Here is a 22,933-nt window from a genome sequence, read left to right as displayed (position 1 = left end):
AAGTAGACACTTCTTCAGTCTTGTTAAAATATATTTTTTACACAGATTCATAAAAAAGTCAGTTAAATATTTATAAGCAAGCATATATATTTAAAGCTCTTTTAAAAGTCACCTTAAACTTTTCTTAATACATTGAAATATTAAAGAAGCAAAATAAATATTGATAACTCATGTTTGAAGATTTCTTAAAAATCACTTCAGTTTTGTTTAAAAAAGAGATTAATAAAATCTCAGACAGAAGGCATGTCATATTAAAATAATACAATTAACAAATGAAACTCATAAATGTAATAATTACTCTTGAAAGTTCACTTGTGCTGTTGTCAGTCTTCTGTTGTATCAGGTAATGCTTCTGAAAGATCTGATGATGTCCCACATGGTATTTGAGTGGAGGAAGTCAATGCTATGTGCACCTTCATGGGACGTAGATGTGTTCTGTATATCTCCTGAGAAATTCTACTAGATCAGGAATGCAAACTACTCCAAATAACCATTTTCCTATGCTCTATACAGGCAGGGGTGACAAATACAATGAGGTACCCACAGTGGCAATCGGGGAAAATATCAGACCTTCCTGAAAATGATCAAGGTGTGAAGTGTATACCATTAACACTAATGTAAATGTGCCAGTCTTAGGGAATCAGCCCTAATTCATGAACTGTTGATCCCGACCACTTTGCAGCTGGCACAATCACTGGATGTTTCTCCAAAGCTCATTGTCATACACTGCATATTTTAATTTCCAATAGAAGTGTGTACATTTGTACATGGTTCACCATTTTGAAAGTATCTTGTTTTACCACTTTTATAGCCAAAGTGAATTAATTCACAATTCTCTATGGTGAAATCTATTTGCCTCAGTTTTACCCATTCACTTTATCAAAGTTGCTTTGTCATCAGAGTCCTATTTACATAATCAAGAAGGAGCCAATCATATTCCAGTTAGATGAGTTCCAGCAGACTAAATTATGTTTTTAGAAGTTGACTGAGCCACTCATGGGCTGGAAATTAATGCCCTCCCCAGTAGAATGTTTGGGGTGGGAGGATGATGGGTGAGGTACACATTGCCTTCCCACCATGTTCCTGAGAAAGAGAGTGATGGCTGGGACCCCGGACAGCCTTCCCAACCTACGACCACTGAGAACTAATATAAGAAACTAAAGCCAACTTAAGGCCTTCATCCTGCTGTTTTTGGCATTCACCTGATAGACAGGGATTCACCATATAAAAGATATGGAAAGCAGAGCTGTGTGCAACTCTGCTATTATCACCAAGCCAAGAGATTGACCCTGGTTCAGTGAAGAGTACAGGAGGTCATAGCTGAAGCAGCACCAGACATCCCTCAAAATGTTAACCTGGTGAAGCTGTAAAGCAGGGCTACTTGTGTACCAAGCTGTATAAACAGCCAGTGATAGATGGAGCTAAACCATCCTGATCAACAGATCAGATCTCAGCTCTAGACCTTTGAAATCCAGCCATGACTGGTGGTAGGCAATTAAATAACTCACTAGAGAGGACTCTCCATAACTGTACTTGAACTCAATGATATGGGAGCCCAGTATATTAATGCAAAAGAAGCACCTAATGTATTTGCAACAATCCTCAGCCAGAAGTGCCATGACATTGGCCCATCTTGGCCTCATCTACAGTCCCCAGCATCACAGATACACAGATACCTGTGTTCTTATTTTCCTATTGTAATTGTGGATTTAGTATTTTAGAAAACGCCCAAATTATAAATCATCAAAAGTCACTTGTAGAATTATTTGTATGAAATAAATGAAGCATAAACGTTTGATCACTGGTATTAACTGATGGTGGTATAGGCAATATAATTGGTCTTACCATTTCTGGACTAAAGAAGGGGATATCAGGTACCATTGACATTGAGTAGCATTAGATAAACTGTTTGCACATGCAACCGACAGATGACAATAGAATTGGACATGGCTCTGAGCTATATACCTCCCAACATCTAATGTTAAGCTCACAGAGGTTTCCTGACAGGATACTGGAAGACAGCTGGGAGTCAGCGGAATGTTGCTTTTGCATGAGTCCCCTTTTTTTAGTAAAGAAGACGATGGAGTAGACAATGAGAGTCAGAGAGAGGAGAAAATACATCTGAGGAGAACATTTCTGTAAACTGATCTCACTTTTTTACTTTAATAAAAAGTTTATAAGAACTAACCTAATTGCCATCTTTTTTTAGTATTGTGTCAAACAGCATTTTATTTCTTGGTAATATTATTTCCACATGAAAAAGCAGTTGCTCACTTCAGTTTAACAGGCACTTGGAAAACAATAAGGTCAGTGCCACAAACGCTAACCTTTTTTCTGGAAATAAGTTCTGAAATTAGAGCAATGTGTTTACTATTTATCCACACTTCCAAAGACATGGATTCTAATATTGTACGCACAAAATTACAAAGAGATATTCATAGGCAAAGTGAATGGGCTAAAACTTAACCAATGAACTTTGAAGTTTAGAAATGTGGACTTTAACAGGGTAATTTGGAAATGGAAACTACCTTTTTTGCTATTTTTATTCATTTATGGGGGGTGGGTGTCACTGGCTAGGCTAGCATTTATTATCTGTTCCTAGTTGGCCTTGAAAAAACTGGTGCTGAGCTGCTGTCTTGAACGGCTACAATCCATTTGGTGTTGGTAGACCTACAATGCAGTTATGGAGGGAATTCCAGGATTTTGGTATAGTGATACTGAAAGAATGGTGCTATATTTACAAATCAGGATGGTGAGTGCCTCAGAGGGAAAGTGATGTTCCCATGTATCTGCTGAAATTGCTGTTCTAGGTGGCTCTGCTTGTTGGTTGCAGTGGCAGCAGTCTCTACCACTGACAAGATGCACTACAGTTCAGCTCAAAAAGACTTGGGACCAGACTTGGGAATATATAAACAAACCACATTTCGGCAGCTGTTTGTTGGGCATCCAAACAGAGAGAAGGAATGACAGACTATTAACATCAAAATCCTGAAGGCACTCTGTCTCTCTCCCCGTGGTTTTCTCAAACTCTGCAGAAGCCAACCCCTATGAAAAAGAGAATGGTCAAAACAATTGTTCAAATGGAACTTAAAGATATCTACAAACTTTGTCACTGCCAAAGATAAAAATCAACAATTGTCAGGTGAATTGGCCATACTAAATTGCCCGTAGTGTTAGGTGTATTAGAGGGAAGTGGGTGGGGGGTTTACTCTTCCGAGGGTCGTTTTGGACTTGTTGGGCCAAAGGGCCTGTTTCCATACTGTAGGGAATCTAATCTAATCTAATCTAAACTCACCAAGACTCCTGTAACAGCATCTTCTAAGAAACAGTGCAACCAGTATGTTCTGCCCTGAGTGACAGTCCATCCTGACTTGAAACTATATCATGGTTCCTTCACTGTCAAAATCCGAGAACTCCCTCCCTAATAGCACAATGAATGTTCCTGCACCTCAGTGATTGCAACAAATTCAGGAAGGCAGCTGACCACCATCTTCTTGAGAGCAATTAAGGAAGAACAATAAATGCTGCTCCAGCCAGTGATACATATGTTCCATGAATGAATAACAAAAAAAATTATTTTAACAGAGAAAATAGCAAAAAGTAACGCTTTATCCATGTCATGAGGTGAACTACAACTTTTAATGATCTAAATTCTGAACATGATCAGCACTAAGCTTAATGAGAAAACTTTGTTTGCTTGAGTTTCCTGGCCTGATTCTGAAGACTATTTTGAATTTAACTTTGATCAAGTGAAGAAGTTTGGAGTGAGTTAATATCTTCCCCTAGCTAAATACAGTCAGCTGGTCTAGAGCTTGGTTAACACCTGGGACTGCACCTCTTAATCACTCCCAGGTGACCTGATTGACAGCAGCAGGACAGGTTCTCACAATGCCATCCTTCAGAGGGCTCACTGTCAATTCTTACAGAGTTGTTTTTATTTTACCACTGCTTAGGCAAAGTCAAGGATATATGATGGTGTAATGTTGAAATAATCGAGAATGTTCTCTGAAATCAGGGAGGCAGCAGGATTTATTGACTAGAATATGGGGACTGTGGTCACCGATGCTTTTAGGTTTGCAAGAACATGAAGTGAAGTTTGCAAAATTTTAAAGTTTTGCAAAGAGGGCGCAGGGTCTCCACAGAAGAGATTTTTGAGAGCACTTCTCTAAACTGCACCTGACCCAACTCAATTTCACATGGACAAGGAACAAGAGGAGGCCATACAGCCCTTCAAGTCGGTTGTGTTTTTCATTAAGATTCACGGATGAGCTGATCTTAACATCAGCTCTACATTCCTGCATATTCCTGGTAATCTTTCACCCTCTTGACAATTAAGAATCTGTCTAGCTCTGCCTTAAAAATACTTAATTTTCATCAAGGACATCGTGGTATCACTGTGGCCACTCCTTCACCAACCTAGAGTTTCAAACTTTGGTAAAGAAGGCACTGCCAATAGATATGAATGTCAATGGCACATTGAATCATTGTGCACCTGAATCTTTTTAGGTGGTAACAGGTAAATCATGAACCTTTCCCAGTGTGCCATTCTTTAGAGCATCTGGGAAGAAATGTTTTTCCTCAACTGGGATGGACTGGATGAGAGAAAATGTGGCATTGCCATGAGAAAAGGTGCACCTTTGACTGCTGGCATTCTGGAGTCTAATGTCAATGCGGAAAAGTTAAAGGAACTGCAAGGATTACAATTTCATCAATGTCTAGTTGATGCCCAAACATTTGCAGCACATCATAGGACCTCTCTCTGAGCTTCCTGTCCTGCTTGAGTTCTTAGCTGGCATTCACTGGAGAAACAGGAGAAGCTTAGACAGCAGACACCAGATGTTATTTCAGAGCTGTGTCTGCCAATATTGCGAGGGAGAAGGTCACCAAATCCACTGTGGAAATGATGAATCGAAGCTTTAAATGAAGACCTGGGTCAAGTTGTTCAGTGCTAACATCTGCAGGACTGCAGCAGTTCAAGGAGGTCGCTTACCATCACCTTCACCAGGACAATTAGCAGTGAGTACTAAATGTTGGCCTAGCCAGCACTGCCCATGTAGGAAGATTGGAACTGGCATCGGCCTTTCAGCCCCTTGAGCCTATTCTGCCATTGGCTGATGGGCAGCCTTACTCCATTACCTGCTTTTCACCCATATCCTTTAATACCTTTGCTTAACAAAGCTTTATCTATCTCAGATTTAAAATGAGCAACAGACCTAGTGTTAACTATTATTTGTGGAAGAGAATCCAAAGCCCATCATCCTTTTTGTGCATAACAGAACTTGTAGGCAAACTCACATTGAGGGGCATTGGCGAATGAGTAATCTTTTCCTCGAACTTGATTGCAGTCCAGTCGTGCTCAGTGGTCCATTACATGCAGATTCTCACTCTGTACCAGCCCTTAAGGTATATACTTTTTCCAGCATATGAGTTAGTGGCTACAAGTGTCAGATCAAATAATGTTGTATTCTCAACGCTGGTGTGTGATTTCTAGCTCCAGCTTGTTCCTGACTTGCAGTGACAACAATCCTTAAATACTGGATCTCAAATCAGAAAGGATTAGTGGGATAAACAAGACGTTCATGCTCTCACCATCATACTGGAAAGATGAGGATGCTCAAGAATGAGAAGGCCAGCAAGCAATAACACAGCATCATCGTGGAGTGTCCAGTGATAATGGATGCTTTGGGCTGTATTGCAGCTAGACTGATGATGCAGAGTACCATTTCCCCTGTTGGACTCAATGGATGGAATTTTGTAGCTCATTTCTATTGCACACCACTTTGTCTTGCAAGACAGATGGAAGAATGTAAGATATTACTTGGCACTGTGCTTGGATGATTTGCCTGCCACAGCTAAATTATTGGATCTTATGTAGAAAGAGTGAGAGGTAGGGATGAGCCTTTGTTTGATGGAATAAATGAGAGAATGATGTTGAGTATCTGAAGTCATAGCTCTTAAATGCACCCTCCATGGCCTGGTTAAGCACACCTCACCTGTGATCTGACTGACTTCCACTAACAATCTGACTGACTTTCCCTGTCCCACACCAACATCCGACGTGAGACGACTGACCCGCACATCCAATAATCTGATTGATCATACATTGTGTTCTAAATGAATCTACCCAGTGACATGGCTGTTCTTCTGCAATCTGGTTGTTTGCATCTGGGAAACAGAGAAATAAAATTAAATCAGATCCTGTTATTAAATTTGTCATGACCACTGATTAGCTTATATATTTGGATTTGCCCCCCTTCCCCACCATTCATTATGAATGAGCAGGGCCACTGTGTCGGTGTAGACTGTTCACTGAAGATTTGGCAAGGAGCTTGAGCCATCAAATTTCTGACTGTTGACTAGAGAATTTCCTAGGCTTGTCAGCATCTCCATTTGCAACAAAAATTCACAATCATATAACAATCTCTCCATACTCTTTGCTCTATGCCAAATAATTGTGTTTACACTCAGCCATTTTGATTGCTGTTCAATGTACACAAATGGCCAGGTAGTCTTAGAAAGTCTATTCCCTACAATGACACCCCAAGTCAGGCAAGCTAACGTAGCTGCTGCACTGTACGAAAATGACCATTGTATCTTGATGCAAACTATTTTATCACAATTAAGTGAATTACCTTTCAGATGTACCTCACTCTGTGAGGTGACAATTGATTCCTAGCTGGGATAGTCAAATGCGAAGCAATCCTGGATTTGATTGTGACCTCAATCAAAATAATCCTTTCCACTTTTCTTCTACATTCCTCTTAGCAAATTAAAACAAGCACCTGAAAATATAAGCTACAGCAGTCCATGAAGGAAAATAAATTACCAAATGCTATTCAAACAGTATTAGCGATGGTCAATTGAGCCACAAAGAGAATGTGCCACTTCCCACCTCAACCCACCCAATCTCACCTCATCTCAACCACCCTAAAATTCTTTCACAGTGCAGATGGAAGCTATTCAGCCCAGTGTGCCTACACTTGGTTGTTTAATGAAATTGGTTACTTAGTGCCAATTTCCATACCCTTGCATGTTATTTCTATCCAAATAATCATCCAATGCCCGCTTGAATGCTTCAGTTGAACCTGCCTCTATCATACTTCCAAAAAATGCATTCCATGCCTCAACTACTCAGAGTGAAAAAACATTCTCACTTCACCCTTGCTTCTTTTGAAGATCACTTTAAATCTATGCCCTCTTGTTCTTGTTCCTTTTGAAAGCTGCTTTTTCCTATTTTGTCTATCCAGCTCACTTGTGAGTCTGAAAACCTAAGATTTTCTCTTAGCCTTCTCCTCTCCAAAAAGAACATTCCCAGCTTCTTCAATCTGCCTTCATAACTTAAGCCCCTCATTTCTGGAACCGTTTTCATTAACCATTTCAGAACTCTCTCCAATGTGTTTACATCTTTCCAATTATATGGCATCCAGAATTATACACGTTACTCTAGCAGAGGTCTAACAAGTGTCTAGTATAAGTTCAACACCACCTCCTTGTTTTTGTACTCTATGTTCCGATTGATAAAGTTGAGGATGCTGTACATTTAACTGCTCTCTCTACTTGTCCTGCCATTTAAATAATCTGTAAACATATTTCATACACAGGTGCATGATCCTGACTCAACAAAACTCTTTGGGTGATTTAACTTAATTGGTTCAACCTTGAACCATGTATTCCACCTGCCTCAGGTACAATCACAACAAAAAAATGTCGTGGTAATGAAGTACTCTCGAATCATGTTGTTCAGCAGCCCATTAAAAATGCTTTTAAACTCCTGCAAAATAAATTTTCCAAAAATTCCAGTACATTCAATCAACTTGATCATTGGCCAAAAAGGTATTTAGAGGCATGGAGTCATAGAGATGTACAGCATGGAACCAGACCCTTCGGTCCAACCCGTCCATGCCGACCAGATATCCCAACCCAATCTAGTCCCACCTGCCAGCACCCAGCCCATATCCCTCCAAACCCTTCCTATTCATATACCCATCCAAATGCCTCTTAAATGTTGCAATTGTACCAGCCTCCACCACTTCCTCTGGCAGGTCATTCCAAAAGCGTACCACCCTCTGCATGAAAAAGTTGCCCCATAGGTCTCTTTTATATCTTTCCCCTCTCACCCTAATCCTATGCCCTGTAGTTCTGGACTCCCCCAACCCCAGGGAAAAGACTTTGTCGATTTATCCTATCCATGTCCCTCATAATTTTGTAAACCTCTATATCGTCACCCCTCAACCTCCGATGCTCCAGGGAAAACAGCCCCAGCCTGTTCAGCTTCTCCCCATAGCTCAAATCCTCCAACCCTGGCAACATCTTTGTAAATCTTTTCTGAACCCTTTCACGTTTCACAACATGTTTCCGATAGGAAGGAGACCAGAATTGCAAGCAATATTCCAACAGCGACCTAACCAATGTCCTGCACAGCCGCAACATGACCTCTCAACTCCTGTACTCAATACTCTGACCAATAAAGGAAAGCATACCAAATGCCTTCTTCGCTATCCTATCTACCTGTGACTCCACTTTCAAGGAACTATGAACCTGCACTCCAAGGTCTCTTTGTTCAGCAACACTCCTTAGGACCTTATCATTAAGTGTCTAAGTCCTGCTAAGGTTTGCTTTCCCAAAATGCAGCACCTTGCATTTATCTGAATTAAACTCCCATTGGCCCATCTGATCAAGATCCCTTTGTAATCTGAGATAATCTTCGCTGTCCACTACATCTCCAATTTTGGTGTCATCTGCAAACTTACTAACTATACCTCTTATGCTCGCATCCAAATCATTTATGTAAATGATAAAAAGTAGTGGGCCCAGCACAAATCCATGTGGCACTCCACTGGTCACAGGCCTCCAGTCTGAAAAACAACCTTCTACCACCACCCTCTGTCCTCTACCTCTTTGTAACTTCTTCAAAAAACTCAGTCAAGTTTGTGAGACATGATTGCCATGCACAAAGCCATGTTGACTATCCATAATCAATCCTTGCCTTTTCAAATACATGTACATCCTGTCCCTCATGATTCCATCCATCAACTTGCCCACCACTGACGTCAATCTCACTGGTCTATAGTTCCCTGGCTTGTCCTTATTACCCTTCTTAAATAGTGGCACCATGTTAGTCAACCTCCAGTCTACCAGCACCTCACCTGTGACTATCTATTATACAAATATCTCAGCAAGAGGCCCAGCAATCACTTCCCTCGCTTCCCACAGAGTTCTAGGGTACACCTGATCAGGTCCTGGGGATTTGTAGATGCATTTCAAGACATCAACGACTTCCTCCTCAATAATATGGACATTTTTCGAGATGTCACATCTATTTCCCTACATTGTATATCTTCCATTTCTATCTGAGTTTATTTGCTCATCCACATGATCTGTATAGTTTAATAATATCTTTGTCAATAAGCTGCAATGATAAAGCATTGTCATGTGTTTTCCAAAACAATCGTAATTCCAGCACAGGTAGAAGCTGTGCATGGGGACCCAGAGGAATTGCTATCTTATCACGTTCTGAACAATATTTTGCTCAGCGAATCCTCCATGCATGGAACCCTCTGAAAGGTTTGTTTTAAATTGGAGATTTTGAAGAGTTTTGATGGAATTAAGTAAAATTTTTACTGATGAAAAGCCAGACTGTTAAATACATAGTTACTCAGGAGTTCGCCCATTAAATTGGGCCCATACTTTCCATACCACCTGCAACTGCTCCTCCCCCAGATGACTTACATGCCGTAGCACTTATGCGACACACGATACTGCCCCAACCAACCACCGCACCCCACCCCCCACTGCCGTGCTTTAACACTTGCAATTGGAGAACACAGAAAAAGCAATTTGACACATGTAAATTAATATTATTTTAGCCAATGTTCTTGATGTACAAATGTTTGACGGTGTAAGAAAACAAAAACAATTTACTTTCCTGATTTATATTACTGTACAGCCTAAAACATTACAATTAAGAAACTACTTACCAAGTTTGTATTGCAAAAGGTGTTAGCTTTCATAAGATCAGTTAAATCAGAACTTTTGCTTTTCAGCTACTATGTTAACTTTCTAATATTAAGCATTCTGTGTTTTGTTCCCCACAGGCCTTTGCAGGAAACACAAACTCAGATGGAGTAGTGAGACATGATTTACAGCATCCAATTACAGCACGCTATGTACGTTTAGTACCACTAGACTGGAATGGTGAAGGTCATATTGGGTTGAGAATTGAAGTCTTTGGTTGCCCCTACTGTAAGTATTATTATAAGTATGAAATAGAACATCCTTACATACAAACCACAGAATGTGAATTGCAATGCCACATATTACCTAAGTGACACGATCACTTATAAGTTGCCAGAGGTTTTTATGCATTTTGAAGGCTTATATTTGGACACAAGATTTGGCAACTTGGTTACTGTTTTGACAGTTCACTTAGCACAAGAGACATTTTATTTGAATCCAGATTCTACAGAATGTTTGGTTTTTAATTGAGGACATTGTGGTAACTTCCTCAAACCTCAGCAGCAAATTCTTGCTTTTGGCTTTGGTTTCTGTTAGGAAACATTTCACATAGAAACAATAAGTGCAAATCTGGAAAAACAAGCATTTTCAAGAAGCCAAATATTGTGTATTTTGTTCGGAGGGAGAGTGGTATTTTAATGTAGTTTTTTTTGGAATCACAGAGATTCATTTGATTAACTAACAGATGAAAATTGATTTGTACCATCCTCAAAGTTTCTCTGGGTGCAGAGAGGTAAGTTGGAACAGACCTAAAAAGAGAATAAGTTTGACAGCTAAAGTTAAAATAAACAACTTTGCCAATCATTTTTTGTACATTTCCTGAGCTGGAACAGCAGAATGTATTAATATTTATCTGGAAATATATTGGCCAACACTCATGAGCTCATGATGTACCTATCATGCTTTTTCTAAAATAAAATGTAGCACAATGTTAACAAAGCAAACTAAAATGTCCCCTTTCCTTCTCATATATGTCATATATGTCCAATCCATCTGTAAGGATCCAATCATTGAAGTTGAAGTATTTGTATTATGCAGGTTTGATTTTCCAAAGTTTTTTATCATAAAACTCAACACTTTCAAACTTGTCTGTAGCTGTGAATCATTGCCATCTGTGTGAATTTCATGAATAAAATTGATGATCATTTTTATTTCATTTTGTAAAATAAATTGAATAATATATTTGTTTCAGTCTATTGTTGCTGACAGGGGAAGTGAAAGAAACTGCAGCCCATACTCTTACTCTCTGTCATCAGTGTGGTTTTATTTGGCAGGGTAAATATGTGTGTTTCTTAGCACCCCATAGCACCTCCTTTCGCACACCATCAATTTAACTAACTAGTAGCAGGTTTGTTGTCAGTCTAAGATAAAGTTGAATATTTCTTCACACAGAGTGTAAACACTATGTCAATCACTCATCACACATGAATGGATTCAAGAACAAGTACAGTTAAAGAAAATAGAGAATTTTTACAACCTGTTAATGAGTGACTAATTTATAATTAATAGTTTTGTGGCTAGCCTATTGTGAGAAAACTTTTGTTCTGGGTCATTTGAGATCAGTCATGCTGTTGCAATGTACAGAAGCAGTGTGCTGGAAATCAAGCCCCACTTGTAATAAGTAATAATTTTTGTTCAGTAGAGAAACCTGATCCATGCTTTCTATTAGCCTGGGCAGGACACTGATTTCTAATTAGCTTGAGGTGTCAGTTCAAAAGTTATTTCATAAATCAAAAAAATCTGTGCCAATTTATTTGAATGTACTAATAGAAAGTTAGCAATATTGGCACACGCTTAGTAACTATGCTGCCTTCACCTTTGGGACATATTTCTTACCAATTCCCAATTTAAGAAATTCAAACATTCAGTTGGTAGTCGAACCAATGACATGACAAGATTTTATTGTTTAATAATTTTAGAATCATAAGACATGTCTGGCAGAGAAAAAACCCACTTTGTCCATCATATCTGTGCACGCCAGGAAAAGAGCAATCGAGATTCAATTCACTTTGTTTGGAGCATAGTTTTGAGGCTGATGATACTAGAGGTACATTTTACTGTTGCCAAATGTGATAAGCAGTATTGACTAAAGTCTATCTTTACAATCAACTGAAATGTGAAAATACAGAAGAAACATTTCACTTGTTCATTCAGCACAGTCAAGAACACACCACACAGATACACTTGAGTCTAACCTTTAATTCGACATTTTGTTCTATCAGAATCATTCCAAGGTGATTTTTAGCTCCCAAGGGTTTATTTCTGTTCGTTTCCTATCAAAATCTGAGAACTTTTAAACTCACAGCTATCTTTCACAGTGAGGGCTTTCCCCTGGAGATCTCTTGCACAAGCCAGGTGAATCTTACAGCCTCATTTTAAGTCCTCATGAACTTTTCAGTCCCAGCGCAAGCTTGCACCTCTATTCCTGCACAGTTAATCACAGTGTCATGCTGTCTGGAGCTGCTGTCTTATCCTCTATCTCTCCCAGGGATCCCTGCGGACAAACCTTCTCTGAGTTTTCAGAGAAAACTTCAATACTTTCCCCTGTTAAAGTTCACTTCCATGGCAACATGAATCACATGGCCCTTTCTTCAGCTAGAAATGCTAATTAACTATCCTTGAGGCCTGAACTCCCTGTTATGTTGAAAATAACTGGAAAGTTTGAAGCATAACTATTTACAACTTGACATTCTCAAAGTTTTCCTGGGAGATTGAACTTTAGCTGCTTGGAATAACTCTCAAAGTGGATGCTTCTACCTTTGTCTCGAAATTTAAGCAATTTGAACCTTCTTCCCGAGATAATAAACTGGATATCCTTTAATATCAAACAGTCAATCCACCTATTTTGTAGTCAGGTAGAAATCAGAACAACTAGCATGACCCCCCTTCATTATACCTTAAAGAAATATGATGAATCTTTGCATATTTTGGCTAATTGTATTTCTGCCAAGTGTCACAGGGTGTTTCCCTCCAAGAGATCCACCAGTTTTTCTTGTGTGCAAATTCCCAGCTTAACTACCTAATATGCCCATATGGCTTTCCTCTTGTCCATTCTAGTCACCTCTCCAATTATGTAACTGTGATTAATTGCCATTGTCGGGATATCCTGGGATTTCTTGGCATCCCTGGCAATGGCACCATCTTTGATGCTCAGCCAACGTCTGGTCAAGCGTTAGCAGTTCATAAATCCCCCTCAGCAGAGTGGCAGAGGAGTCACAAACCAATGCCACACATGGCATGACACTTCCTCGTAAACACAGCTGCACGGTCCTACACCTATCGTGGTCTAAACATCTGGTCACACAGATTACCTGTGTCAAGCCACATTCCCTCTTACAGCCCTCCAAGTCACTGCTCCTTCTACACATTGTAGGCCAGTATCTTGTCACTGTTCAATGTGGGAGCATTAGGTATAACAAAGTCTTCAATTACTTCAAAACATTCACTTTTATATACCAAAAGTGAGCACAACTCAAACGGAAGCTGCATTTACCTCTCGGAACTAAAACAAACTTTATGTATGTCAAGCACCAACGATTTTACAGTCACTGAATGATCACAGATCCCAGCTCACATCTTCTGGAACCAGGAGTTAATTAAATCCTGTTTGGCTTGTAGCGCCTGATGCTGCTGTGCTCTCATGCAGAAGATGATGTTCCTCTTTGTCAGTGTCCTCGACCTTCTTCCTGAAAGTTTGTTCCCACTCCCCCAGCTCTTCAGCATCTATCATATCCTGTCTTTGCCTGCCTTAGTTGTATTGAGCACTACACAGCATGCTGGGATAATGTGACAAGCAGCAGAATCTCATTTTAGGTTGTCCTTTCATCATTGGAATTTGTTGAAGAATGAGCTTTATTATACCGATGATACTACCTCAGTTAAGGAGTAGAGTAACACAGTCACAAAGAGTAGTCTTTGTCCCTCAGTAATCTGGCTTCCCAAATGCAGCAGGAACACTACAACTTCAAGGAAATTGGCATTATAATACTTTATATACTATGCATTATATACTACAAACCTCTAGCATATTAATGGAGTGAAGCCCTTTCTTATTGATGAACTCAGCTGCAATATGATGTGAACCTATCAGCCTGATGTATGCGCAGTCTATCATGTATGCAGGTGCAGGAGGACAGCTATGTATGTTGTTGAAACGTTTTGCTCAGGATATAGCACTGCCCTCGTCGGGGGTAGTTAGATGAAGTGATGTGATCCAGCACAAATGGCACTGGTTATGGCCTTAATACATTTGTGTATGGATAATTGAGAGAACCACACAGATTCCCATTGATTTCTTGGCAGGACCAAGTTATGTAAAAGTTTGGTGCAGCTGTTACCTTGATGGCCACTAGGATAGGATGGCCACCATCTCTTCAGGTTGCAGGCCCTGCTCAAGTACCTGGCATGGCTCTAAAACAGTGTCCTGGGACATCCTCTGTTTGTGCTGACACTGCACCTTTATTACCTGAAGGAAATGGCATTAAAGCCAATGGATTCTGGCTCTCCTATAGCTTTTGTGCAACCTGAAGAGATGTTTAGCTTTGACCTCATTCTGTGCAGGCTGCTTGGCATCCATTGGAAATAAGTGTTAGTCCTGGGCTTGAGATGCATCTTTTCCTTTTCACTTTCTCTGCATCTTGCCTGTATTGTGGACAACTGCTGTGGCTGGATCTATTTGTAGTATTTGCAACAAAATAATGATGTCAGCATTGAGCATTAACTTCACTTACAAATAAAAGCTTTATGTATGTTCCACAAAGCGGGACATGGATCTGTCCAACAAGGAGGGCTATGGAATGACTCTACATGGCTCTAATATGACTCAATAAGATTATTTAGACTTTGGAATAGTTCCTACAGATTGGAGGGAAGCTAATGTAACTCCACTATTTAAAAAGGGAGGTAGTAAGAAAACAGAAAATTATAGACCATTGAGTCTGATGTCAGTGGTAAAGATTCCAGAGTCCATTATAAGGATTTTCTAAACAGAGCAGTGAGAAAACAGTGACACAATCAGACACAGTCAGCATAGATGTACAAAAGCAAAATTATGCTTGACTAATATACGGCAAGTCTTTAGGATGTAATTCATAAAGTTGTTCAGGAAGCCAGTGGATATGATTTCTTTGGACTTTCAGAAGGCTTTCAGCAAAGTCCCTTATAAGAAATTAATGTGTAAAATTAAAGCTCATGGGATTGGGGGTAATGTATTGAAATGGTTAGAAAATTGGTAATCTGAAAGAAAATAATGTAGGAATCATGTTTTTTGTTCCGAAATGGCAGGCAGTGCTTGGTGCAGTACTACAGGGTTCATTAATAGGACCCTAGCTATTCACAAAGATAATGATTTTGATGAGGGAATTAAATGTAATGTTTCAAACTTTACAGGTGACACAAGGTTGGATGGAAGGGTAAGCTGTGAGGAGGATACAGAGAGGTTGAAGTGTGATTTGGACATGCTGAGTGAATGGGCAAATGCATCACACATGTAGTTTAATGTGGATAACTGTGAGGTTTTCCACTTTGACAGTAAAACTGGGAAGGCGCATCACTTTTTAATGACTGTAAATGGAGAGAGGGAATGTTCAATGAGACTTGGTATCCATGTGCACCAGCCACACAGTAAGAGCGCTGGTGCATCAGGCAGTAAAGAAGGCAAACTATTTTGGCATTCAATGCAAGGGGATTCAAGCATAGGAACAAAGATGTCTTATTGCAATTATACAGGGCATTAGTGAGGCCACACCTCAAATGTAGAGTGCAGTTTTTCTCCCCTTATCTGAGGAAGAATATTCTTACTATAGAGGGAGTACAGTATAGATTTACCAGATTGATTCTTGGAATGACAAGACTGACTTATGAGGGGAGATGGAATAATTTCGAAAGATGAGGGGTAGATCTCATAGAAACCAGTCAAAATTATAACAAGACTGGACAAATTAGATGCAGGAAGGATATTCCCAATGGTGGGGAGCCTACAACCAAGGGTCATAGTTTAAGAATAAGGGGGAAATCTTTCAGGACTGAGATGAAGAGAAATTTCTTGAACTAGAGTGTGATGAGCCTGTGGAATGTGCTACCATAGAAAGTGGCTGAGGCCAAAATATTCTGTGTTTTCAATAAGGAGATAGATAGAACTTTTGTGGTGAAAAGGATCAAGTGATAGAGCAGGAGGGCAGGATTAGGATATTGAATTCAGTGATCACCATGATCCTATGGAGTGGTCAAATGGCCTGCTCCTGCTCCTACCTTCTCTGTTTCTATGGCACTTTGACATTGGACCATATTCTGATGAAAGCATTAACAATCATTTTGTAAAAAGCAAGTTACAAACCTCCTGTAATCTGAGACGCTATTCATTTTATTTGGCTGTTGATGAGGTTAAGACGACTGGCAGAGGCATGTGATTTTGGGTTAATTCTGTATGAGATGCTGAGAGACCATTTGGTGTATGGGATTAATTATGTAAGCATGCAGAACTGGACTTCAAACATGCACTGCAGCTGGCTTTATCATTAGGAAATGTGGCAGTGGAGCATGGGAACTACTGGGCATCCCAGTGGAAGTGGACATCCTCACCTGTCCAACTGAGCTTAGGGAGCACCATGAGAGTGTAGGCAATTGTAGAGCCTCTTGCAGGGCATATCCTGATCAGAGGGACCCAGGCCAGTCCACAGCAGAACCCCACAACAAGGTCGAACCTCAGCCAAGTAGTTAAAAGGTTTCTACAGGATCTGGGCTGGCAACCATTGTAGTTGCTGCCTGCACATGGGACTCAAGACAGCAAAGGAGTAGTTGTGCATGTGTTTGCTGAGCTGGGAAGTTGATTTGCAGGCATTTTGCACCTATCTAGGTGACATTTTCAGTGCTTTACAGCCTCCTGTGAAGCACTGCTGTACAAATTCTTCTGGACTTTATTTGGTTCTGTTCCTGTTGCTTCCAGTTGCCAGTTCCGGTTGTTTATTGCAGTAGTTGGTATATTGGGTCTAGATCAATGTGTTTATTGATGGAGCCCATGGATGACTGCCATGCCTCTAAACACCGGCAACCAGAAGCAGCAGGAATGGAACCAAATAAATTTCAGAAGACTCAGCACAACAGCGCTTCACAGGAGGCTCCAAAAAGCACTGAAGATGTCACCTACACAGGGGACAAAATGTCTGCAAATCAACTTCGCGGCTCTGCGAACATACCTATAACCAAGGCAAGCGGCACCCGAGCTACAAATCTTTATGCCAACCTTGAGCAAAGGAGTCATACAAGGCCTGACTTGAGTAAGTAAACTCATAGACCAGTGCCCAAGAGAGTGCATTCCCCGGAGTGTTTGCAACCAGGTGGACCTTGGTGACTACAAGATCCTTGACAGGTGTTGTTAACCTGGGCCAATCAGGAAGCACTGGCTGACCAATATTAACAGGGGATTACAGGGGGGTCCAGGAGTCCTTGGAGAAGGAGCACGCGGTATCTACCAACACCCTGGAGTTGTTCAGGGAGAGGTGGGCGCCGCAGAGAGTGGAGTGCATTATTTCCCGCTCCAACTCTATTTTGATTTAATCCCTGCCCTCCCCTTCACTGTTTGATCACACAGCATTGTCTTTTGTGAAGGGCAGTGCTCGTCACTGGCCACTCGGGTGTTTTCCTTTTTTCCTGGTGGTGGAAATTGAATAAAGATTCGTGCACCTTGTGTCTCACACCTGGGGAGAAAATAAGTGCTACCACAGTTAGGCGGTCGTGTGGGGGTTTAAAAAAAAGAAAAAAAAATTAACGGGATTACATGGGGGTCCGGGAGTCCCTGGAGAAGGAGCACACGGTGTCCACCAACACCCTGGAGTTGTTCAGGGAGAGGTGGACACCGCGGGGTTATTTCCCCCTCCGGTTCTATTTTGATTTAATCCCTACCCTCCCTTTCACCTTTTTCTTTGATCACTCAACATTGCCCTTTGTTGAGAAGGGCATTGCTTGTCACTGGCCACTTGGGTGTTTTCTTTCTTCCTGGTGATGGAATAGAAATAAAAATTTACGCATTTGTTGTTCTTCACTGTGTCCTACACCTGCACACACACAACAAAAAAAATTAACAGGAGATTTAGAATCTCGTCAGTTCAAGGGACTGACTGTGAGCTGGCTGGTCACACCCAGTGTACTGTGCACAAGTAAATAAAGGATGACTTGGTGATGGGATACTGAACTCTGTGCAGTTATTTCAGCCCCTCTTAAATGTTAAATGTCCCTCCTTTGCCATCCTTGTCCCCACACCATCTCAGGTTGTTACTTTGCTTCCTCCAATCTGCAGTGTTGGTTCCCCATATTCCCTTACCAAAACAGGGTTTGTTGAATTTTGACCATCTCTTGACGTTCATTGCACAGACCCCCAGGACTCACTGTGGGAATCTCCCTGATTGGCTTTAACACATGGCCCCAACTGATGACTGACCATACACCTGAATGTCCTCAGTTCAGATTCCCCCTGACTGCATAAACTGAACTTGCAGAACTGACTGAGGCTCATTGCTGTGCTGTACTGAGACAGAGCCCTCACCTTGATCTCCCCAAGTGGATAGCAGATCTGCCCAAGTCACTGGACTTGGCAGTAATTGCTGCCCTAGACTGACTGTACCAAGACATCCTCATTGACCGCAGACCCCCTTGACTTGTCAACTTTGAGACCTAGCGATTTGGCTGGTGCAGTGTGATTGCCACATAGGGTGCTGGCACATGTTAAAGGTGTTAGATTAATTTATTCATGTTTTTAAAATTCATTCATGAGTGTGTTGCTAGCCAGGCCAGCATTTATTGCCCATCCTTAATTGCCCAGAGGGCAGTTGAGAGCCAACCCACATTGCTGTGAGTCTGGAGTCACATGTAGGCCAGACCAGATAAGGATGGCAGATTTCCTTCCTTAAAGGCCATTAGTGAACCAGATGGGTTTTTCCATCAATTGGCAATAGATTTATAGTGGTCATTAGATTCTTAATTCAAGACATTTATTGAATTCAGATTCCACCATCTGGCATGCCAGGATTTGAACCCAGCTTCCCAGAACATTATGTGGGTCTCTGGATGAACAGTCCAGCAATAATACCGCTAGACCATTGACTCAGCATGATGTAACAATATGTCCCATACAGCAACATGTTCAGTCCACTTGCCTGCACTGTGAACCATGACAAACTGCCTGCCTTGTGTCTGATCTGAACAGCAAAGTAAAATTGAGTTACTGTGACCCCTGAAGGTCTGGGTAATGGGGCAATGCACCAAAAAGGCATGAGTGTTGTGAGCATTCAGGTAGGTGCTAAGTGAGTGAACACTAAGAGCAAGTAACCCTGAGATGTAGCCTGTTCCAGTCTGTGAGCTGGGTGCCTTGTAGTGTGCGTGAAAAGTGGCCTTGCAGCAACATTCCAATGAGAGGTGTTGATGTGCTCCAAAGTGAACATGAAAGCACAGAAGCAGAATATATGTGGATCTGGGAAGTGCCATGTTGATGGTGTGAGGCTGATATATGTCTGATGTCAGCATGTGTGGAAATGGAGTGTTTGGGCGCTGCCCGGAGATGTTGGTGTTGTGCATCAAAATTGGAGGTCCAGATGAGCAAGTGGGGAGCTGCAGTCACCAGGTACCTGCTCGGACTTTCATTTGAGAATTCTCCACATCTAGTCTCTATCCAACAAGTGGGAGAATCAGAAACTGTATATTTCTGAGGTAATATTTGGTTGGAATGAGGGGGATGATGAGCAATAATCTCCATTAATCGACCTCTCGGTGCTGACAAGCAAGAATCTTGTCTCAACATTTGAGACTTAGGTGTGAAATTTGACTTGTTGGCCTTGACCATGAGAAGTTCTTTGCTCAGTATCTCAATCTCACATTTCTCTCAAATTTCTCCCTATTGCCCATGTTCAGGGTGTTTGCCCGCAATCATAAAATAAACCATCTTAAAAAACTGCAGAATTTACAAACTTAGCCAGGTTAAGATGCAATTTCGTGTTCTCCTAAGTAACAAGTTCCAGTAGCCTTTTCCTGTTTTTATAATCATTCCACTGTCTATACCTGGTCATATTTGTGACCTTTACAATTCACTTAAGTTATCAAATCTGAATTGTTATTTTTGAATTCTTCAGCACCTTTTGACATTTAGATAATTAAGTTGATCAAGGAAAAATTTAGCATGACCTGATTCCATGACCCACAGTTAGCACCCTTTGAACAGTGGTCAACTATTTTTCATTAAATATACTTTGATGAGAATGCTTCTCTTCCAGTTGATAAAATAAACTGAAATGTTTTTCCTGTATGGCTTACTCACAACTTTAATCCTGATTTAAGAATTTCAGAATATTTATTCCTGACCATAAACTGTGACTTGGTTCTTCTGCTTTGGTTTATTTTTTAAACCTGCTGCTAAAGCAATGTGTACATTCTCAAACAGTTTGGAAAATATCTGTTGGAGCTGGGAATGAAATATTTCTTGATATGTCACAGTGGCATTCAGTTTAATCCATTTTACACAGATAATTTTCTTAAAGTATCAAGAACAGCCTGAATGTTAAGAACGTCAAGTGGTTTGGGGCTGTTCTACACCAGCAAATCAGTGTTGTTCAACAAAACTGTGAGGGCTCACTGCGCATACAAACATTTTATTGAGTTGGAATCTAATTAAATAGGATACAATTAGGTCTGATTTCCTGGTAGGTCAGAAGAAACTGATGTAAATAGGTCTTAATAAACCACTCTAGTGTTAGAAAATGGATTTTGCCCAGCATTGTCAGCTAAATTCCTGAAAGTTGTCATAACCAAGAGGCATAGTAGTGCTAGAAACATTAATTTGCTGCGTTTGAAATCTGAAAAAAAAAGAAACATGGAGTGCTTTTTTTATTCACTTGTGAGATGTAAGCATCGTTGGCAGGCCACCATTTATTGCCTGGCCCTAATTCCCTTGAGAAGATGGTGCTGAGCTGCCTTCTTGAACTGCTGCAGTCCATATGCTGTAGTTTGACCCACAATGCTCTTAGAAAGGGAATTCTAGGATTTTGACCCAATGACAATGAGAGAATAGTGATATATTTCCAGATTAGGATGGTGAGTGGCTTAGAGGGGAACTTGATTTTCCAGTATAATTTTAAATTTCATTGAAAATAAGGGATTCCTAACATATCCAGGAATTACTAAGAATATTGCCTTTGAACTTTTTATAAATTATCTGTCTCCAAGCATGCAAGGTTTTACTTTTAATGAAAAATGGCACCTCCAACAATGCAGCATTTCCTCCATATTACATTGAATTATCAGGTTGGATTGTGCATTAAATTCTAAATGGGGAGCTTGGGCCCAGAGTTGCAAATACAATCGATGAGTCAATCTGACCATGTATAGTGCCAATCTCTTTAAAAGGTACAACAAAAAGTATGAGACAATTTTTGAAGATTCAATTTGATTTTTTTTATTACAAAGCCATTTCTTCTGTAGGTTATGTATACGAGATGCTGCTCAGAACTATGAACAATATCCAGGCTTGGGCTGGCAAGTAGCAAATAACATTTGTGTCACACAATGACAGTCTCCAATAAGAGACAATCTAACCACTGCACCTTGGCATTCATAGGTATTACCATCGTGTGTCTCCCTATGATCAACATGCAGGAGTTGGTATTGACCAGAAACTTAACTGGATTCACATGAACACAGTAGCTACAAGAGTTGGTCAAAGGCTAGGAATAATGCAACATGCAACTCATCTCCTAACACCCCAAAGGCTGTTTTTCATTTACAAGGCACAAGTCAGGGGTGTGGTGGGATACTGCCCACTTACCTGGGTGGGTGCAGCTCCAATAATGCTCAAGAAACTTGACACCATCCTGGACAAAGCAGCCACTTTGATTGGCATTACATCCACAAGCATTCACCCCGCCACTGCAACTGCTCAGTAGCATCAGTGCCTACGTTATATAAGATGCACTGCAGAAATTCAGCACAGCTCCTTGGACAGCACTTTCCAAACCAATGACCACTTTCATCTAGAAAGACAAGGGCAGCAGACATATGGGAACACCAGCACCTTCAAGTTCCACTCTAAGCCACCCACCATCCCAACCTGGAAATATATCACTATTCTCTCATTGTCACTCGGTCAACATCCTGGAATTCCCTTTCTAAGGGCATTGTGGGTCAAGCTGCAGCAAGTGGACTGCAGCAGTTCAAGAATGCAGCTCAGCACCATCTTCTCAAGGGAATTAGGGCCAGGCAATAAATGGTGACCTACCAACGATGCTCACATCCTACTAATGAATAAAAAAACACTGCACGTTTCATCACCAAGAGTCGATTTGCAAGTATTTACAGTGCTCCAGAAATGATCAAATTCTGGAGCATAAATCCATTTTCACATCCTTATCATTCACCTGTCTCCATTGTATTCCATAGAACTATTGCCTTACTTTCCAAGTAGCAACAAAAGAACCTATTGTTGCAAGGGGAAGTACGTCCTTTCAAACTATGTTCATTCCTGTATTTTGAATATGTTAACTCTCATAACCAGAACTCCTTTTACTCATATGTATGCTCATATCAGAAAGTCAAATCTTCAGAAGTTTCTGCTTTATATAACTGTGGAGTAAAATGTGTCAGAGACTACCAAGCATTTGTTTTACAAAACAGAAACAATCCTATAACTATAGCCTGAAGTGCTGGATGTGCATTGTTTGATGAAGTGGTACTTGCATTCAGGGCAGAATTGTAGCATACCTTATTTGAATGAATTATTGCTTGTCTCAGACCTAGAAGACGCATTCACCCCTAGTAAACAACATATTTCAGAAAATATTATCACAACAAATGAAACAGTTTTACCTTATTTCCAAACTTTGCAGAAATCAAATATTACCCAGCTTCCCTTGGGTATTGCACAATACAACATTCGTGCACT

General features: G+C 40.6%; 1 protein-coding gene across 1 annotated transcript in view; it reads left to right on the top strand.

The window, feature by feature from the left end:
* Positions 1-22,933, top strand: part of LOC140480594 (contactin-associated protein-like 2) — a 2,042,618-nt gene that overhangs the window by 773,002 nt on the left and 1,246,683 nt on the right. The window contains exon 4 of the mRNA XM_072575654.1: positions 10,095-10,242. Coding sequence (XP_072431755.1) covers positions 10,095-10,242 — 148 coding nt within the window. The remainder of the gene's footprint in view (positions 1-10,094; positions 10,243-22,933) is intronic.

Source organism: Chiloscyllium punctatum, chromosome 8 (assembly GCF_047496795.1).
Source record: "Chiloscyllium punctatum isolate Juve2018m chromosome 8, sChiPun1.3, whole genome shotgun sequence".
Classification (NCBI taxonomy): Eukaryota; Metazoa; Chordata; class Chondrichthyes; order Orectolobiformes; family Hemiscylliidae; genus Chiloscyllium; species Chiloscyllium punctatum.
This window is presented reverse-complemented; position numbering and strand designations above follow the sequence as displayed.